The sequence below is a fragment of the Anoplopoma fimbria genome, chromosome 1, assembly GCF_027596085.1.
Source record: "Anoplopoma fimbria isolate UVic2021 breed Golden Eagle Sablefish chromosome 1, Afim_UVic_2022, whole genome shotgun sequence".
NCBI classification, from domain to species: domain Eukaryota; kingdom Metazoa; phylum Chordata; class Actinopteri; order Perciformes; family Anoplopomatidae; genus Anoplopoma; species Anoplopoma fimbria.
Genome location: NC_072449.1, coordinates 16,029,001 through 16,047,075, shown reverse-complemented (window position 1 = coordinate 16,047,075; position 18,075 = coordinate 16,029,001). Strand labels below are relative to the sequence as shown.

At 39.2% G+C, this 18,075-nt stretch overlaps 1 protein-coding gene across 1 annotated transcript in view; it reads left to right on the top strand.

Annotated features, from left to right (window-relative positions):
* The window catches only part of pdgfd (platelet derived growth factor d), a 53,511-nt gene that overhangs the window by 25,128 nt on the left and 10,308 nt on the right, over positions 1-18,075 (top strand). The window contains exons 2-5 of the mRNA XM_054600710.1: positions 3,430-3,619; positions 5,457-5,634; positions 12,317-12,376; positions 16,025-16,238. Of these exons, the coding sequence (XP_054456685.1) occupies positions 3,430-3,619; positions 5,457-5,634; positions 12,317-12,376; positions 16,025-16,238 (642 nt within the window). The remainder of the gene's footprint in view (positions 1-3,429; positions 3,620-5,456; positions 5,635-12,316; positions 12,377-16,024; positions 16,239-18,075) is intronic.

Genomic DNA, 18,075 nt, shown 5'->3' with positions numbered 1-18,075 from the left:
TCGTTTTCTTTGCTTAAGTTATGTTTCCAGCAGTGAAATGGCATCCCAAAATAGGAGTGCAGAGGATGTAATGGACAAGGGATTTTATAGTGCTTTACATTGTAGATTTTACAGTGTTTTGACTGACTAGGATATTCAGCCAAAGAGGCCGCTTGAGGCTGCGACTGCAGTGGGGAGGCAGGGATGCTGCCTAAGATTAGCTGTCAAAATCAAACACAAACCGATACAAACTGGTGGAGCGTTTGCTCAAATTGCCTTCAGATGCCAACAGACACTGAATCATTCTACTGTAAAGAATGTCAGCTAGGGTAGTTTTGTTTGATGCTGCCGCCGAAGATAGAGAGAGAGCCGTGTGTGTGCTACTATGCATGAAAGTTTAAGTCCTCACTGGGACAGGGGTGTGCTGGAGATCTTCGCGATCCCGAAGATTGGAAAAGAAGACCAAGACCAGCAGGGCAACTTTTGGCATTGGATTTATATTCTGCCTCCGAAGAAGGAGTGAAAGCTGCCAACAAGCCGCTACAGCCGGACATGTTGTCTGCGGGTAGCCGGCACTACAGAGAGATACAGCAGGGGGGACAGCCGCAATATTTTCACATCTCACTTTGTGAATTTATTATTTATTCTGACAATTAAGCCTGTCTTATTTCAGTGTAGGAGAGAAACTTGAATTCAGTAGGTGTATGGTTGTATTTTTTGACTTAAGTGTAAGAATATTTTCATCACTGATGTAATGTGAGTTTACTTTGTTTATTTGTCAGAAATATAAATGTCAGTCGGGCACACACATGCAATGTTAGCTTGATGTAGGTGATGTTCACCATAAAATACCCACTCCATGTGCAAATAAATGATAATGGTCACATACACATGAACACAAATTTTCTCATGAACATATGCAATACTGAAGGACACTCAATTGTCACAGACACACACACACAAGCTCTGGTCCCCAGTGACCTTAGTGGGTGAAGGGGACGTTCGCATAAAGGCTTCTGATCAGCAGAGTGCAAAAATTCCTACAAACAAATTCTCCTCAAACACACAAACTCGCAAATGCACACAAACGCAAACATAAATGCTCAGAACTGAAAGTACACAATCTCTCAAACACAAATTCATGTGTGCACACACACACACACACACACACACACACACACACACACACACACACACACACACACACACACACACACACACACACACACAACGTCAATTGCGCAGCACGCGGCACATCGTCACGGAAAGTGTTAGAGCCAGAATTAGCAGAGGCTGTGAGTCCCAAAGAAAGACCGATGAGACAAAATTACTGACTAAAGCAAAGAAGAACAAGAAGGGAGAGAGGGAAAGATGGCCTAGGATAGGAGGAGGAATTAAGGGAAGTTTGCAGTGAAGAGGTGGAGGAAAGGGCCAAAGCTTCATCATCATCTCCCAGGGGTGCAGGCTGCGGTGGCTTGATTATGCATTCAGCTCTTGCAACAAAAAAAAACAAAAACACACACAGCTCAATACAGCCCTGTCAGCCTACTGCAGCACACAGTCTAACCTTGTATATGTGTCTTGCAAATTTTCAGAAAGTCGGCAATAAAATGATTAATTAATGAATATGAATATTGTGCAATATAAAAGTCAGATTAATGATCGAGTTGATGAGCGTTACCAAAAATGACTATGATGTTCAGCAGCACTTATGAGCAGTTATTATATGTAAACACGTCTTTAAAAACATCATCATTTATAGAAGTAGTCAGTAAAGCCACAAAGTTAATAAGCAGAGCCCATGACAGGTAATAGTCACATAGTTTCCTTTTTTCCCTCTCTTTTTGGATATGTTAGGTAGGCAGGTAGCTGAGATGTTATGTCATTATAGATTACAGCAGGACTCACTGATAGGAGGACCGCGGCCCAGGTTTGGACCCAGGCGCCGTTGTGTCCCGACCTGGACCTACAACCAATAGATAATTGAGAATTATTAAATATTGACGCAGCGCTTCTATTGTTACAGAAATGTGGACAGTGACACCAGAGCCTTTAACTAAGAATGGACAGACTGTAAAGTTAATTTTTCCCATGGACAGTTCAAAACCAGTATTGTCATATATTCAGAGCGGCTTAAGAGGCAATGTTAAGCGCTACTACGAGACAAAGCACAAATCTTTGAGTAAACTTAACCACTCAAATACGAAATGAAAAGGCACAGAAAACAAAAAGTTTTGTGTTGTATTATTTATTCTTAAATGCATCCCTTATTTTACTTGAATTGAGGTACGAACATTTATTTATTATTAGAATTGGTATTATTTATGATTTATCCAATGCATTTTAAAAACTGACAATAAATAATGTTAAGATATTATTCAAATAAACTTTCTCTATTTGATTTGACAGTCAGTTTTTGACTACATGCAGAGCAATGAACACTGTCATTTACACACTTCTATGCAAACTTACATGAAGCTTAACCTGTACATTATTATTTACAGTCTATGCACACGTTATTTCCTGTGTTGAAAAGTATATATTTTACTGCAGTTTTTAGCCGTGGGCAACAGTAGTGATTTCAGTTTGTCTATCTTTTGTTCTCAAGAGCTGCTAAGAAACAGGATGTGATTCTTGCACACCAGAGAATTGTTTCTAATGGTTTTTGGTGAATCCCTAATTTCCCTTTGACCAGCATGTTAGCCCATGATCAGTGTTCCTCTCAAATTTGCTGTTGATATTTGTGACCGTCAGAGAATGCTTCTCAATATTTTTGTTGATGCCTTGACCTTTTCTCTAAAACCACCATCACGCCAAATTTTCCTCTAGTCCAAAAGCAATACCAAAATCTAATTGGTTTGATAAGGTCAGACGAACACTTTGAAACAAGGATAGATACACAAATATATCCAAAAACATCCTCAAAAAGACAATGTCCAGCAGATCCACACTCAAGTGGTTCTGTCTCAAGGTTGAAAAATCTGTCTACCAGCACCTCTAAAGCTTGCTAATTAACACATTACATCTTGTTTGTCTAATCCGTCAACTTCTGTTTTAGGTGGATTTTTTTTTACCTTCAGAGAGAGCCAGGTTAGCCATTTTCAGTCTCCAAACTAATCTTACCAGCTGCTGGCTGCAAGTTAATTTAGAAGGGACAGATATGTGAGTTATATCATCCACTAATTTAATACTTGGCAAGAAAGTGAATCAGTGTGTCTCCAGAAACTATTCCATTAAGTTATGTCTTTATACATTTGGCTAAAAGTGTTATAAGTGCTGGAATTAAAGTACCTTTTCTCAGGTCATGTTATCAATTGACTGATGTAAGTTTTTTTGTTTAATTTGCATGTATGTGTGTGTGAACAGTCTGCTTTGCCTGTGATTATTTACACCTGGACTAGCTACCTGATTAGATGTAACCACTAACGGACAGTAATCGTCTCACAACAGACATGTACCGCAAAGAAGAAAACATCACAGTAACGCCGGTGGGCGGAGCCATCCACAGCCCACGCTTCCCCAACGCTTACCCCCGCAATCTGCTGTTGTCATGGAAACTGCTGTCGCCACCTGGGAGCCGAGTAAACCTGGAGTTTGACGGACACTTTGGCTTGGAGGAGGCTGAGAATGGAGTGTGCAGGTAAAACATGAGTTTCGGAAAGAAAAAAAAACAGATGGAGAGGAAGTGATGGAATGAGGAGGAAAGAAGGATAGAAGTACAGAGCACAAAGAGGAAGAAGTATTGATGAATTACAAGCAGCTGTAAAGGAGAAAAGTCAGATGAAAGTAACAGTGATTAAAGAACCAGAGTCTGAGTTAAGTAATGATGGAGAGGATAATTTGCAGTCACAGAGAGGAGAGTAAAAGTTTATGGAGCAGAAGTCTCAAGAAGAAATGACATAGAACAGCACCAGTGAAGTATCTTAATATGGTTTGTTAATGTATGCACATTAGGACACCAACAATAAGCTTTGATTGAAAGGATGTGAGAGTAGAGACTATAAGAAGGTTAGAGGGTTGAATCATTACGACGGAGACGGATAGTTGAAGTTTGCTTTCTTGGCAAGAAATATAAGAAGTTTGTCCTTGGGTTGAGGCGAGAAAATAGACGTTTTAATCCCCACATGCAACTCAGCTGTCTTTGTAAGCACTTTGCTGAAAAGACAATGAGGAGCAGCAGGGGGAGGAGAGATTTGGAAAGGTAGGCAGTGGGTGAAAGTAGCTTTTTCAAATCTTGTTTGTCACATTGACTGTATGTGTGCATTTGTGTGTGTGTTTGATAGATGGACTCACTAATTGACTGGGACATTAATTAAAGTAAAGTCATCCAATAACATTTCCTGCAAAATGCTTGTTGTCTAGTGGTTTGGCAGGTTGGCCCTGTGCTTTGAGAATAAATCATAATTTTGTCTCATCACAGTTTTGATCACTAGAGATCACTAAAGTTAAGTACTTATGTGTCAGAGTGTCAGAATGAGCTTAATATACACGATGACTTAAAGGAATCTTAGTTTATCACAAATTCTGATAAACTAAGATTCCTTTAAATTTCAGTTTTTTGTAGTGCAGGCCATCATTTTATGGTTTTTGATAATACTACTGTACTCAAAACTGGTTTATTAAAAGTTAGATGAGATGATCGATACCACTCGTATATCTTTACAATATGAAGCTGGAACTGGCAGATGGTTAACTTAGCTTAGCATTAAAACAGCCAAAAAAAGCTAAACCAGTTCCATCCAAAGGTAACAAAATCTTCCTGCCAGCACTTTTAAAGCTCAGTGATAAACAGGTTTCATCTTGTTCTTTTGATCAGTACCAACACAAAACTGTAAAGGTAGCTAGTCGTTTCCCTCTGTTTCTCTTCTTTATGCAAAGCTAAGCTAACCTGGGACTGGCTCCAGGTTCATAGTTAGCAAACGGACAGGAGAGTGGATTCGTTCTTACATTACAGTCATTTAGCAGACGCTTTAATCCAAAGCGACTTACAATAAGTGTATTCAACATAGGTATTCAAGAGAACTACTAGTCACCAGAAGTCACAATTCTTATTATTTAACTCTACCAAGAAAATGTTTAAATGTATTTCCAACAATTGTACTGCCTTAATTAAGAAATAAAACTGAAAAAGCACACATAAAATTAGCGTTATAATCATTCATTGCACAAGAAACTATGTAGTATGGTAAGTAAGGGAGGTCCACGTTATCTGTAATCTGCAACTTTTGTGAGTGCAATATTGTTTTTACCAAAAAGGATAAAAACTAAAAAAAATAAGATCCAATTGTATTAGCCTAATGCTTTTAAATTAATGGGTTTTTTTTTTACATTTGTGAGGACAAATTTATCCATTCATTATTTTTCAGGTGCAAAGTCGGACCTTTTCCATTTTCTTGGCAAAAATGTTCATTCTTTATCTTTCGCTCTTCCCTCCCACACATTCATCCGCCTCTCCGTTTCCATGTCTCGCGCTCTAGGTATGACTTTGTTGAAGTGGAGGACCAATCGGAGACCAGCACTATAATTTGGGGTCGCTGGTGTGGGCAGAAGGCACCGCCTAGTCTCAACTCCAAAACCAACATGCTCAGAGTCACCTTCAAGTCTGATGATTACTTTGTTGCAAAGCCAGGATTCAAAGTCTACTACTCACTGCTGGTGAGACATGCACGTTCACTCATACAAACAGACACACAAAAACCCACACAGCTGATGGTGATGTATCAGTAGTAGTTATTCGCGACACAACCTAAAGTTTTGATTATTTGTTCGTCACATTGGGTTCAGTCCGAGTACCACTGCAGTGCTCCAGGTTAAATGCTTCTTTCATTCTTTTACTTCCACAATAAAAATAAGAGATGGGATTAAAGGGGGAGATATGAAGATGGGAGAGGGGAGGATCTAGTGACACTGTCGGTAAAATGCCAAAAAGTATCAGCTAACTGTTCTTTATCATACATCCACTCAACAGTTGATGAGGTGGAGGGGGATGGGAAAGAGGGCAGGAGGGAGGGTGAGGATGAAGTGTCCTCTTAAAGGCTGTCAAACGAATGGATAAGGAGACTACCTTTGTCATTCTGACAGGGAGAGGAAAGAAAAAAGAGAGGGACTCTGATTTGAAGAGGTTCTCCTGCCCTCTAATCAGTAGGAAAAAGGGGGAGAGAAAGAGCAGCTGTTGTAATGTTCCCTAGCTTCCTCTTTTATGAGTGCAGATGAGAGGGAGGGGACGAGACACAGCATCACAGGCAGGGGTGAACTGGTGGCATCGCTTATTATCTGAGAAAAAAAATTGCACAGATGGAGGAAAGAGCAAGTAAGAGAGAGAGAGAGAGAGAGAGAGAGCAAGATATTTTTACATGCCACCCTTCACTTTTATACAGTCGTTCTGAGATTATAGCAGTTACCATGGCTCTCATAACAATTATGTTTGGGTAAATACTTTACTACTTTTTTTTTTTTTTTTTTTTTTTTTTTAAGGGGCCGGTCAATTCCTAAAAACAGTTGGGCACTCTAGTTTTTAGAAAATACTATTCAAACTAGAGTAAATAGTGCATTATTAGAGACAATTTTTAGCTTTGGATAAATACACATTTGGTTTGATGGCTAATATTAATGGCTGCATGGCGAAGTATAAAATGTCCATTGTAATGTAGTAACATCCCCCAGTGGAATTGTGTGATTGATGTGTTTTTTTTACCGAGATTTAAGCAACAATATCACAAAAATAAGTGTAAATAGGCGGCCAATTGCAGGCTTATACCCACAGTCTACATCCGGTGAGTCAGACTGGGCCTCAGCTACACAGGCAATACTTGTTATGCCTCATGCTTTAAGTAGAAGTAACAAAATCACAATGTGCAGTTACAAATAAAAGCTTAAGTTGAACTTAAGGAACAGAAGTATTATCAACAAAAGTTTAAGTCCTCATAATGCAGAATGCCAGAGGATATACACTGTATGGTATTCCATTATTGGATTACTATTATTGATGGATTAATGTGTAAGGTATAGCTGGTTGAGTTGGGGGTACATGTGATTTACTGTGTAAAGTATTTGAAGTCACACAAAACATAAAATAAGAGCTAAAAATCACCATAGTTCATTCTGACTGATACTGATTAAAATGGCAATCTATATTAAATTAAAATAAAATCAAGTCTATCTCAAAAATGCAGATGACCCCAAAGCCCAGGACCACAACAAATCCATGTGTCCTAGGTTGCTACGGCAACCGTCAGAAATGGCACACAGTGTAAGGGCAACACAATTATAAACTGTATGTTTGAGCCAGCTGAGCCCTTGATGACAATCAAAATTACATGAGAGAAATTTCAACACGTTCAACCAACATGATGGCAACAAAGTAAAAGTGCCCTGAAATATAACTCTTATCTCTTTCACTCTCTCTCAGACTGCTCTCTCCATCTTCCCTCCCTCCTCACCCATTGTTATTCCTCATTCCCCACTTTTCAAATATCTCCCGTGTTTGAGTGTGTGTTTATATCTTTCCATCTTTCACACATTCACAGCTTCCCTTCAGCTAGACCGGAGCTGTGTGTGTGTGTGTGGCTTAATTTAGCAGGTCTAATTTGTTCTCTCAAGACCTGTCGAACAGATAAGAGGGAGGAGGAGAGGAGGCAGCAAGAGGAAAGGAGGAAGAGAGAGGCGGAGAGAGAATGAGGAGAAGCAGCATTGGAAGGAGAGAACAGGTGTCTGAGATGGTATCGACATGTCAGCTAATGGCTAAAACAACCTGAACTGAGAGAGGCAGAGAGAACGAGAGGCATGTGTGAGGTAGTGAGCTACAGAGTAGACTGATGTTGACTCGATAAAGGAAAAAAACATGAGGGAAAGCAAATCAGATGAAAGCATACAGGGGAAAGAGAATGAATTAAGACCAAAACATAATATTACCACTAAACACCAGCCATGTTTCAAATCTGTGAGGCTCTTGTTCATCTAATACCCGAGCAGACTCACCATCAACTCTTATCAAGTGTGTGTGACAATAATCACCAGAGAAAAATATGTTTTTTGATGCGAAACAGAAAGTGTGAACTGGGTCATGCAGGGAAAATGACGTGTATAGCTGCTCTTTATGACCTTTCGCGGATGCTTGTTAATTGGAGGAGCATTGTTCCACTTCAGTGATGGTGTTCTCTGTCTTTAGGCTTTGCCACCTCATGCGTCTGGGATAGCTATTTTGGTCTCTCTAAAAAGCAACACACACAGTGGGCACAAGAAGCTGCGGTGGCATTTATCCGACGGCTGATTAGATGTACAGGTTAAGCAGCGGTGTCAGTAAGAGCCTTGAAGACAAACATTTGTCTTGCATGTAGTCCATGTTTAAGTTATACACACATCTGTTCTGCACAATTGTTAAAGTAGGTAGCTGCTGACCTGGCAATGTCGTAGGTCAAATGCTAAAGTGCATCATTTTTATTTTCCTAATTTTCAGCCATTACCAAAATGGTTTAGGAGCAGTCACACAATTTGCTGTGCTGGAGTGAGGCTTATGCAAGTTTTCATGTAGCCTTGACAGATTGCAATCAGATTTGTGATCTGGCAAATGGAGAAAAATCCACTATATCATGTGGCTAAGTGTATTTAAGTGTGTTAAGATCATGTGTATTTGATATGAGACACTTCAAATTACAAGTGTAAATGGGGTCTAATAAGGTCACCCAAATGTCAGATCAGGTCTCATTATCCTTGGTCCATTTCGGATCGTGTCTCTTAAAAGTAAAAAAATAAAAAAAGGTTTGGTAAGGTTTCCACAGATAAGAACCTAAATGGACCTTTATGTCTGATATAAGAATACAACAGCTTCACCTCTCCAAAGAAGCACAAGACCACCATCTGCAACACTCAAACAGAGGCCTTACTCATTATTCATGTCACAGTTTTCCCCCTAAATCATTATTCTTTGATCCTTTTTTAAATCTTGTTTTCAGAGTCTGTGATTCTTCATCTGCAGTGTAGGCTTACATGAGGTAATGAGTGCCTTTGATTGCACAAGACAAACATTTTAGGAGCCATTTAATTTTGGTTTTGGAAAGGCTCAAAGAACACATCCGTGTATTTATGGTGAACAGAAGCACATCTGAGTTTATATTTATGTAAGGTTTCAGAACCTTATACATTTTTCTTTGTGTTTGTTTCTATTATTCTTTTTTAATTTTACTGTCTGAGATCATACAAGTGACAGTAATGTATTTTGGATGGTTATTCCTGAGAAAAAGCTGATAAGCCAGATGAAGTGGGAAAAGACTATTGATTAGGAAATATGATCCAAGTTAGTTCCCAGTATCCCAATCTGAGACATGTACCATGTGTGCTTCCCATATAGACTGATAGATCACTGAATGTGACAACACCTTCATGTATGTCTGAGATCATGCTTAATAATAAACAGCACCAATTGAACACTTTCAAGTATCATGTTAATTCATAATTTGCTAAATTATTTTTCATTACTAACGTGTTTCGATGTTGTTACCAAGTCTATTTGAAATGCTCTTGGTGGCACTAACTTCTCTGAGTAGCAATCTCTTAAGTCCTCCTAAGTACCCAGTTGTGGGTTTGCAAACACCAAGCAATCCTCTGTGGCTGCTGCTGGAATGACCGTGAAGACATAAATCACTAATTTAATGACCCTGATGTATAAACAAAAAAAAAAAAAAAGTACTGCAGATTAAGACCAGAAGTATCCCAGTAAACCAAATGAAAAGGAGCATTTTCCTGGCTTCAATTCGGATATTAGCTCAGACTCAGACAGAGATGAGACAGCATAAATACGGCAGGTGTGATTTATCTACTAACTTGAATGTCCTTTGGCTGTAAGCGAGATAACCGGTCATGCAGAGTGAAAGTCGACAGGGAAAAGCTCTTGCCTTCATCCCCATCTACCACACACTTAATCCTCAGACGCTCTAGTGACCAACTGTACAAAATGGAGGTTGAAAAGGGTAGCTCCCTGGTGTCCTCTCCACTATACTGCAGCTGTCAATAAGAATGTGTTTTCACACCACCAAGGAATATGGCGATATTGCCTGGAATACTACTTTTAGCTTCTATAACAAAAACTGCTTCATAATTGTTCTCAAATACTGATAAAAAACTATTCACCTACAAAATAAGCTTCTTTTAGCAACTTGACAAACACACTTTGAAAGATATCCCTGTATCTCCTGACCAGATGTAGCCACCACATTTTACATGGCATTGCTAGATACAATTTACAGATACTTTTATTTACATCCTCATTACATCCGCATTTAATAATTATGAGATATCACAAAATCCAAAATGTATAAAAAGGTACATTTTCATTTTTATACTATTTCGTATAACAAAACTTTAATCAGTTAATCAGTGTTTTTTTAGGGTACCCTCACACCTAGCATGTTTTCATGCCATTCAAACACTTGTTAATTTAGGCTTGTGTAAAAGTGTCTGGACTCCAACACGAACCGCACCAGTTCTGAAAGACAGGATTTTAGCATGCATTCAAAGAATTAACTACCTTTAAATCCATCTGCTGACTATGACCTGTCAACGAAGTGATCTGTACATACTACATCATGATTATCCAAGATTATTTGGTATCCCCCACAATTTTACATGACAAGACACCTTTTGTTACATGCTAATCTGTTTTTGAAACCAGAGAAGAGAAACAAGCAAAGTGCAGCATGACTTGCTATCATACTCCAGAATTTTTGAGTAGGATGATTGTTGAAAACTGATATATAAATGTAGTACCAGTCAGACCATATGAGTCACTCTTCTTGATTTGATTGTTATAAGTCAGTGTGAACATTAGACACATCAGACCTAAAAAGAAACAAGTTATCATGTTTTCTGTCCAGAATAGGTAAACCAAACTTCAGTTTAAAACATCAACAACCTTTCTACTGAGTTCCTACAAATAGGTGCATTTGCTGTAAGCAGGCAATAATAGGAAAAATGTCAAAAAAGCATGAGATAAGTTTTATAAAAGGGCAGAAGTTTTCGTGCTGTAGTTGTCAGCTGACCTCAGCCTGTATCCTCAGAGCCCATCAATCCGCCCTCTACATCCTTGTCTCTTAAACTTATTTCCAACCCTACTAAGTGGCCCAGATGTGCTTGAAGAGGCATTCAACCTTAAAAGGGAATGAGTTTAGGAATCTGTAAACATGCATTTACTTGCACGCACAGACACACACACACTCTTACAGAAAATCCTCCGACCTCAATCACAGCTGGTTTAGTAGTGCTTTTATGTGTATGACTACATTTATCCAAAGGCCACATGCGACACTATGTTAAACAAAAACGCTTGCACACCGACAGGCTTTGATGTCAACTCTATTACATTAGCAGACACACACACTTACACACAGGCAGAGACAAAGTGAGAGCACAGTGTCTTTGAAGTGTGGTTGAGACTGATTTATTGTTCCATATTGACTAGAGATGGTATTTAAGACTCTTCAAGGAGAGGGATTTGATTTCCAGCGTGCTCTAATGTGTGTGTGTGTGTGTGTGTGTCTGTGTGTGTGTTTGTGTGTTTGTGTGTGTGTGTAAAGGGTGATGCCAGAGACAGTGTTTGTGCCTGTGTGAGAGAGAGAAAGAAAAAGACAAAGAATGTGTGCATGTGTGCCAAACATGTCAGTCTGATGAGTGTTTATCATCTAAACGTGCTTTGACCAGATTCTCAATACTTCCACGGATACACAGAGAGGCATGCTGTGGCCGGTTTCTCTGGAAATTCTTTGGGGATTTTCCTGACACACTGACAGTCCAACAGACAGGCAGACACCTGAATAGCTTGAATAACTTCACATAACATGTAAAGCTCCACTTTGTCTCAAACAAGCTGTGTCAAAACCTAAAGAAGGTAAGAGCATGGAGAGGTAGATGTAATGCATTTGCCTTTAGAAACACGCTTCAACTTTTTACATGTGGTTTTACTGCAGTTGCCTAACCTCAACCATCACTTACAGGTACTAAGAGCATGTGTATAAATATAAACAATTTTGGATTGTCATGTTTGAGAAATTGAAAAACTCCCTGACACAAGATCATGATTCTTTGTGTCTTTCCTAAATCAGATATTCAGTATCCTTGGGAACTCTTTGCATCAGTATTATTTTACCTGAAGGCTTCAATCTGTCATAATGAATCTGCTTTTACCACTAACTGAAAAGCACCTTGACCTTTTCAAAGCACTTTATAGGAAACACCAAATATTGTTTTCATTAATTTGCTAATCATCTTCCTTGTCTTCTCCTCGGTATGGTTCTCATCCACAATTGATCAACTGATGATTGGTCATTTCTGCCGTCCGTTCCTGCAGTATGACTCCCCTCTGCCTGCATCCAACACCAACTGGGAGGCTGTCACTATGCCCATGTCGGTGAGTCATGCATACACATACACACTTCATGAATTGTTAAAAATGTATTAATTAAAAAGGCATGCTTGACCTCACTAATAATAAGATATGTTATTGGGCAGAAACAGAGTTCACACATTAGCCATTGAATGGAATAAAGAAATGTGTATTTCATAGTTTGGCAAAACATAAAAAGATATGTACAGTTAGGAAAATGTCACCATCACTAGGATTATTCAGTTGTTTCGAAAATCTACAGCTCCCTTGTTCCAAACTAATGTGTATTTCAACACATACCACCTGCCTACCCTTCACAGCTTGTCACCCCACATATATGTCTTCTTAAACACAACAGGGAACAATGGCTACACTAATAAATACGACATATGGCCCTGTTGCATAGGCACGCACCCCCCCACACAGAATACAGTCATCCATGTACGTACTGTACTTAATATGAATGTTGCCTGAGATTTAAAATGACATGATTCCATAGACTAATGTTTTTATACACACATCAGTGTAATTTGTGTGTGTCCGTGTGTATGAGCAGTGGGGTTCAGTGATAAATGTGACCATAATAATTACTGTGCATTGGACTGCGAGGCAGTTTTTCTGCATGGGTTGATGATGGTTACGTATGTGGGTGTATGTTTTTTTTTTATATGTATGGATATGTCACTGCAAGTGCAGATGGAATATATATGTGCCGCTTCTTGGCCTCTTCCACTTTATATTCAAATTGTTGTTTTAAATTAGGTTCAAGTTGACAACTGTTTTTTACATTAGTGAGATAACACAAAGTGTGAATCATTCATTATAATTCTGATATTCTTTTTTAGCTCTCAGCTTCTCATTTGCTCTCAGCTTCTCAAAAATAATTTAAAACAATTTACAATTAGTAGTGAAAGTAAATACAACTTGCATTAGATGACACTATATAGTTATTTGAAAAGTAATCTGATGGAGCACTTGTTTTACATGAACCCGAGTGACATGTTTATAGCATGTTGTGATACCAAAATGATAATTTATAAGATACACTGATTCCATATATTAAAGTTCTTACAATAAATGTTAGCACATGTTAACTCTCAAAGTTGTACTTCTGTTATCTTCAATGAATCCAAGTCTCCTGACATATTGTCATCATCAACCCTTGTGTCTTTTGACCTGTATGGAAGTCAGTGCTGATTATGGCAGCTAATGTCACAGGTGTCCTACATGCTTAAAGCATTTGATTTCAATTGCCTCCTGGCTAGATAAATATGCTGCAGCAGGTAGCAGGAGTCACCTAGGAATTGTCTGTGCAATATGCTGCTACTTAGTATATTTTCATTGTGGTGAAAAAGTAACAACATATAAAGGAAAATCACATTCAGAAATAAAAACATCAGGAGGACGGTGTTTGATATAAAGCGGTATTCATTCTTCAAGTATTGAAGACAGAAAAAAACAGAAATGTAGAATTTTTTGCAAATTTATTAAAAAAGAAAAACTGAAATATCACATGGTCATAAGTATTCAGACCCTTTGCTGTGACACTCATATTTAACTCACATGCTGTCCATTTCTTCTGATCCTCCTTGAGATGGTTCTACTCCTTCATTGGAGTCCAGCTGTGTTTAATTAAACTGATTGGACTTGATTAGGAAAGGCACACACCTGTCTATATAAGACCTTACAGCTCACAGTGCATGTCAGAACAAATGAGAATCATGAGGTCGAAGGAACTGCCCAAGGAGCTCAGAGACAGAATTGTGGCAAGGCACAGATCTGGCTACAAAAAGGTTACAAAAGAATTTCTGCAGCACTCAAGGTTCCTAAGAGCACAGTGGCCTCCATAATCCTTAAATGGAAGAAGTATGGGATGACCAGAACTCTTCCTAGACCTGGCCGTCCAGCCAAACTGAGCAATCGTGGGAGAAGAGCCTTGGTGAGAGAGGTAAAGAAGAACCCAAAGATCACTGTGGCTGAGCTCCAGAGATGCAGTAGGGAGATGGGAGAAAGTTCCACAAAGTCAACTATCACTGCAGCCCTCCACCAGTCGGGGCTTTATGGCAGAGTGGCCCGACGGAAGCCTCTCCTCAGTGCAAGACATATGAAAGCCCGCATAGAGTTTGCCAAAAAACACATGGAGGACTCCCAAACTATGAGAAATAAGATTCTCTGGTCTGATGAGACCAAGATTGAACTTTTTGGCGTTAATTCTAAGCGGTATGTGTGGAGAAAACCAGGCACTGCTCATCACCTGCCCAATACAATCCCAACAGTGAAACATGGTGGTGGCAGCATCATGCTATGGGGGTGTTTTTCAGCTGCAGGGACAGGACGACTGGTTGCAATTGAAGGAAAGATGAATGCGGACAAGTACAGAGATATCCTGGAAGAAAACCTCCTCCAGAGTGCTCAGGACCTCAGACTGGGCCAAGGTTCACCTTCCAACAAGACAATGACCCGAAGCACACAGCTAAAATAACAAAGGAGTGGCTTCGGAACAAGTCTGTGACCATTCTTGACTGGCCCAGCCAGAGCCCTGACCTAAACCCAATTGAGCATCTCTGGAGAGACCTGAAAATGGCTGTCCACCAACGTTCACCATCCAACCTGACAGAACTGGAGAGGATCTGCAAGGAAGAATGGCAGAGGATCCCCAAATCCAGGTGTGAGAAACTTGTTGCATCATTCCCAAGAAGACTCATGGCTGTACTAGCTCAAAAGGGTGCTTCTACTCAATACTGAGCAAAGGGTCTGAATACTTATGACCATGTGATATTTCAGTTTTTCTTTTTTAATAAATTTGCAAATATTTCTACATTTCTGTTTTTTTCTGTCAAGATGGGTTGCTGAGTGTACATTAATGCGAAAATGGTAGCAAATGGCTGCAATGAAACAAAGGGTGAAAAATTTAAAGGGGTCTGAATACTTTCCGTACCCACTGTATATGCTGTTTAAGTGCATGGAGAGTATTTATAGTCACAGCAAATGCGCCATTTTTAAGCATTTGATCACACTCCACAATACAGAGAGATAACAGAGTATATCATTGTAATTTAAATGCATTACAGATTTTGAGAGAAAGAGCTACACTGTGGAGGAAGACACTGATGGACCTGGACATCAGGTCAAGACGTCTCCTTAAAATCTGTTTTCATTTCACTAAAAGCTCTGTCTGACATGTTTAGTAGGGATCTCCTTAATGACCACAGTGTTAGAGGAGTCAGTATGACCAAAAGCCACTGTGGCAGGTTCTCTGTTGATACCTCCAAATCTTCCAATGAATCCTTGGATACCTTTCCAATGCTTGCATAGAAAACCAATGTCTCCTTAGCTGCAAAAGAAGGGTTAGGTTTCCAAATGTAATACAATTTTTTTTTTTTTTTTTTTTTTCTCCCTATCCCACAATGCAACACTTCACAGTGACTTTTCCCCCCGGCTTTCCAGTTACCATTTTAAAGGGCTTGTATTACAATTCTGCACAAGAAAATAATTGATGAAGGAAATAATAGACTGATTCACACATTTCCAAGGAGGTTTTTGCCCATGGCTACCCGTGGTTTCCCTAATGTGCTGTAGGTATTAATGTTTTTATTGTACAACTGCCAAAGTTATAATATGCTCAAATGATTAATAGAATTCCTAATTTTGTCTATCATTTTCTCTTTGCAGGACAGTGGTCGAGGGCAGATGCCAGCGGCAGTCACAGAGGTTCCTTTCTCATTGGAGGATTTGGACCGGACCATAGCTGCCTTTGACACTGTAGAACAGCTTTTCAGAACCCTGAGCCCAGACACCTGGAAACAGGACCTGGACAGTATCTATACTCAAACACACCTACATTATAGATCCAGGGCCTATCATTTGGCAAGCAGACATAATAAAGGTAAGATGTACTCAAAATCCCCATGTTTTATAAGCCATAAATGAAACTGTTCAACAAACATATGTACATCATCTTAAACAAATTCAGTTTTGCAGAGAACTAAACCCAAAAAGTACATGTCCCTGCATGTACTTTCGGTAAGACAATAATAACTTCCATTTGTCTTTAATATAACTGCTGCAAATGGAATGTGCTGATACATTACAATACATAACTGTAACATAAGACTATGAGTAGATATGATGAAGAGAAGAGACAGTATTTACTATTAATTGGATGCTATCTAATTATGAAAAATGAAGAGTACTGCAGAGTACTTCAAGCCCCTTGTGAATGGGGTTTTCGAGTACATTAATAAAGAAACTAATGCTAAAGTGGGCTTTAAAAAAGTATATTGGAGATCCCTACATTTCCTGATATAAGCATCTGAAAATTGTGCAGCCATAAAAAAATCATCTCTGGTTTTATTACTACACCCTTGGTGTATGATCTTATGGATCAAGCACATAATCTTTAAGCTTTTGTACAGTGTTGTCATGTATAAAGAGACATTTAACAGAAACATTGACTACTAACACGTATCAAAATGTAAGAAAGACATTGAGGGAAAAAAACATTTAATAGTGCTGCAGATGGTGATCCTCAACAACTCTGCTGCGTTCACAGAATTTCGCTGCAGACTGGTGCAGTTGTTGTTAGCTGGTGTAATAGAGGGGAGGGGAGAGCGTGTCGCCCTGTGCTGACCAAGAAAGACCCACACAGCAGGAGGCCCAATCTTACATATTGCGCCATACATAAAGCTCAGTGGTACAGCATTGCAGTGGTCAAAGTCTACTGCTCGGTATTTTAAAGAAAATTATAAGTGAGGACTGAAATGACTGTGCTGCGGAACAATGACATATAGCACAGGTGACAGCCAATGAGAAAAAAAAAAAAAAAAAAAGTTGCATATTCAGTGGTTGAGTGTATCTCGTACCACAATTCATTTGGTATGTAGGAAAGTATATATAAAAGGTTGAAGAAACATCTGTGTATTTAACTTTCCTTAGCTGAAAAAGAAAATAAATTGGATTAAAAAGCTTCCTGATGAATTTGGGTGTGAAAGTACTTTTTAATAATTGAAAGAGATTTCTATACGATTTATAGTTTTCTGAAATAAGAACAGATCATTAGCAAAAAGAAGCTCCGATTCATATTATGATGCAACAACATACTGTAGCCTGACTAAGCAGTTGCATCATCAAATGAGCAGATTGCCCTCTAGTGGGTCTAAAAGTGAGTCAGTGACAGATTTAAGGTGACACAGGAGCAGCGTTCAAGGCAATTATTTACTGTAAGTAGGTGCCAACGACCTGGGGTCACTGAGGCAATAGATATTGTCCCTAAAATGCACAGATAGCGGATGTACTGGCAGGAATATGCTCATTACACACACGTCACCCAATCATTGGAGCATATGTGTGTCTACAGTATAGAAGTGTTCAAGTTTGCAACAGACCAGAGTGTTTTCAACCTGTCTCTCTCACCTGTGCCTCAGTATCTCTCTCCTACACTCACTCTGTCTTTCTACCCGAGGGCTCTCCTGTTCCTTAGTAAACGTTTGTGCTTGACAGCAAATCTATCTCTATTTATCAGTGCATGTGTTTGTTGGCTTGGCATTAGAAGGCTCCATATATGGGTAGTGTGTGTGTGTTGCAGCACTACAGAAAAGGTGCATAGGTGCTGCAGGTCTTTGATACACTGTACATGCGTACCTCTCTCTAATTGGAAATTCAACCAGTGCAGCAGAGCAGAAATCTGCCACTGTCAGCAGCTTAGCTTTGTTTTCATTAAGACA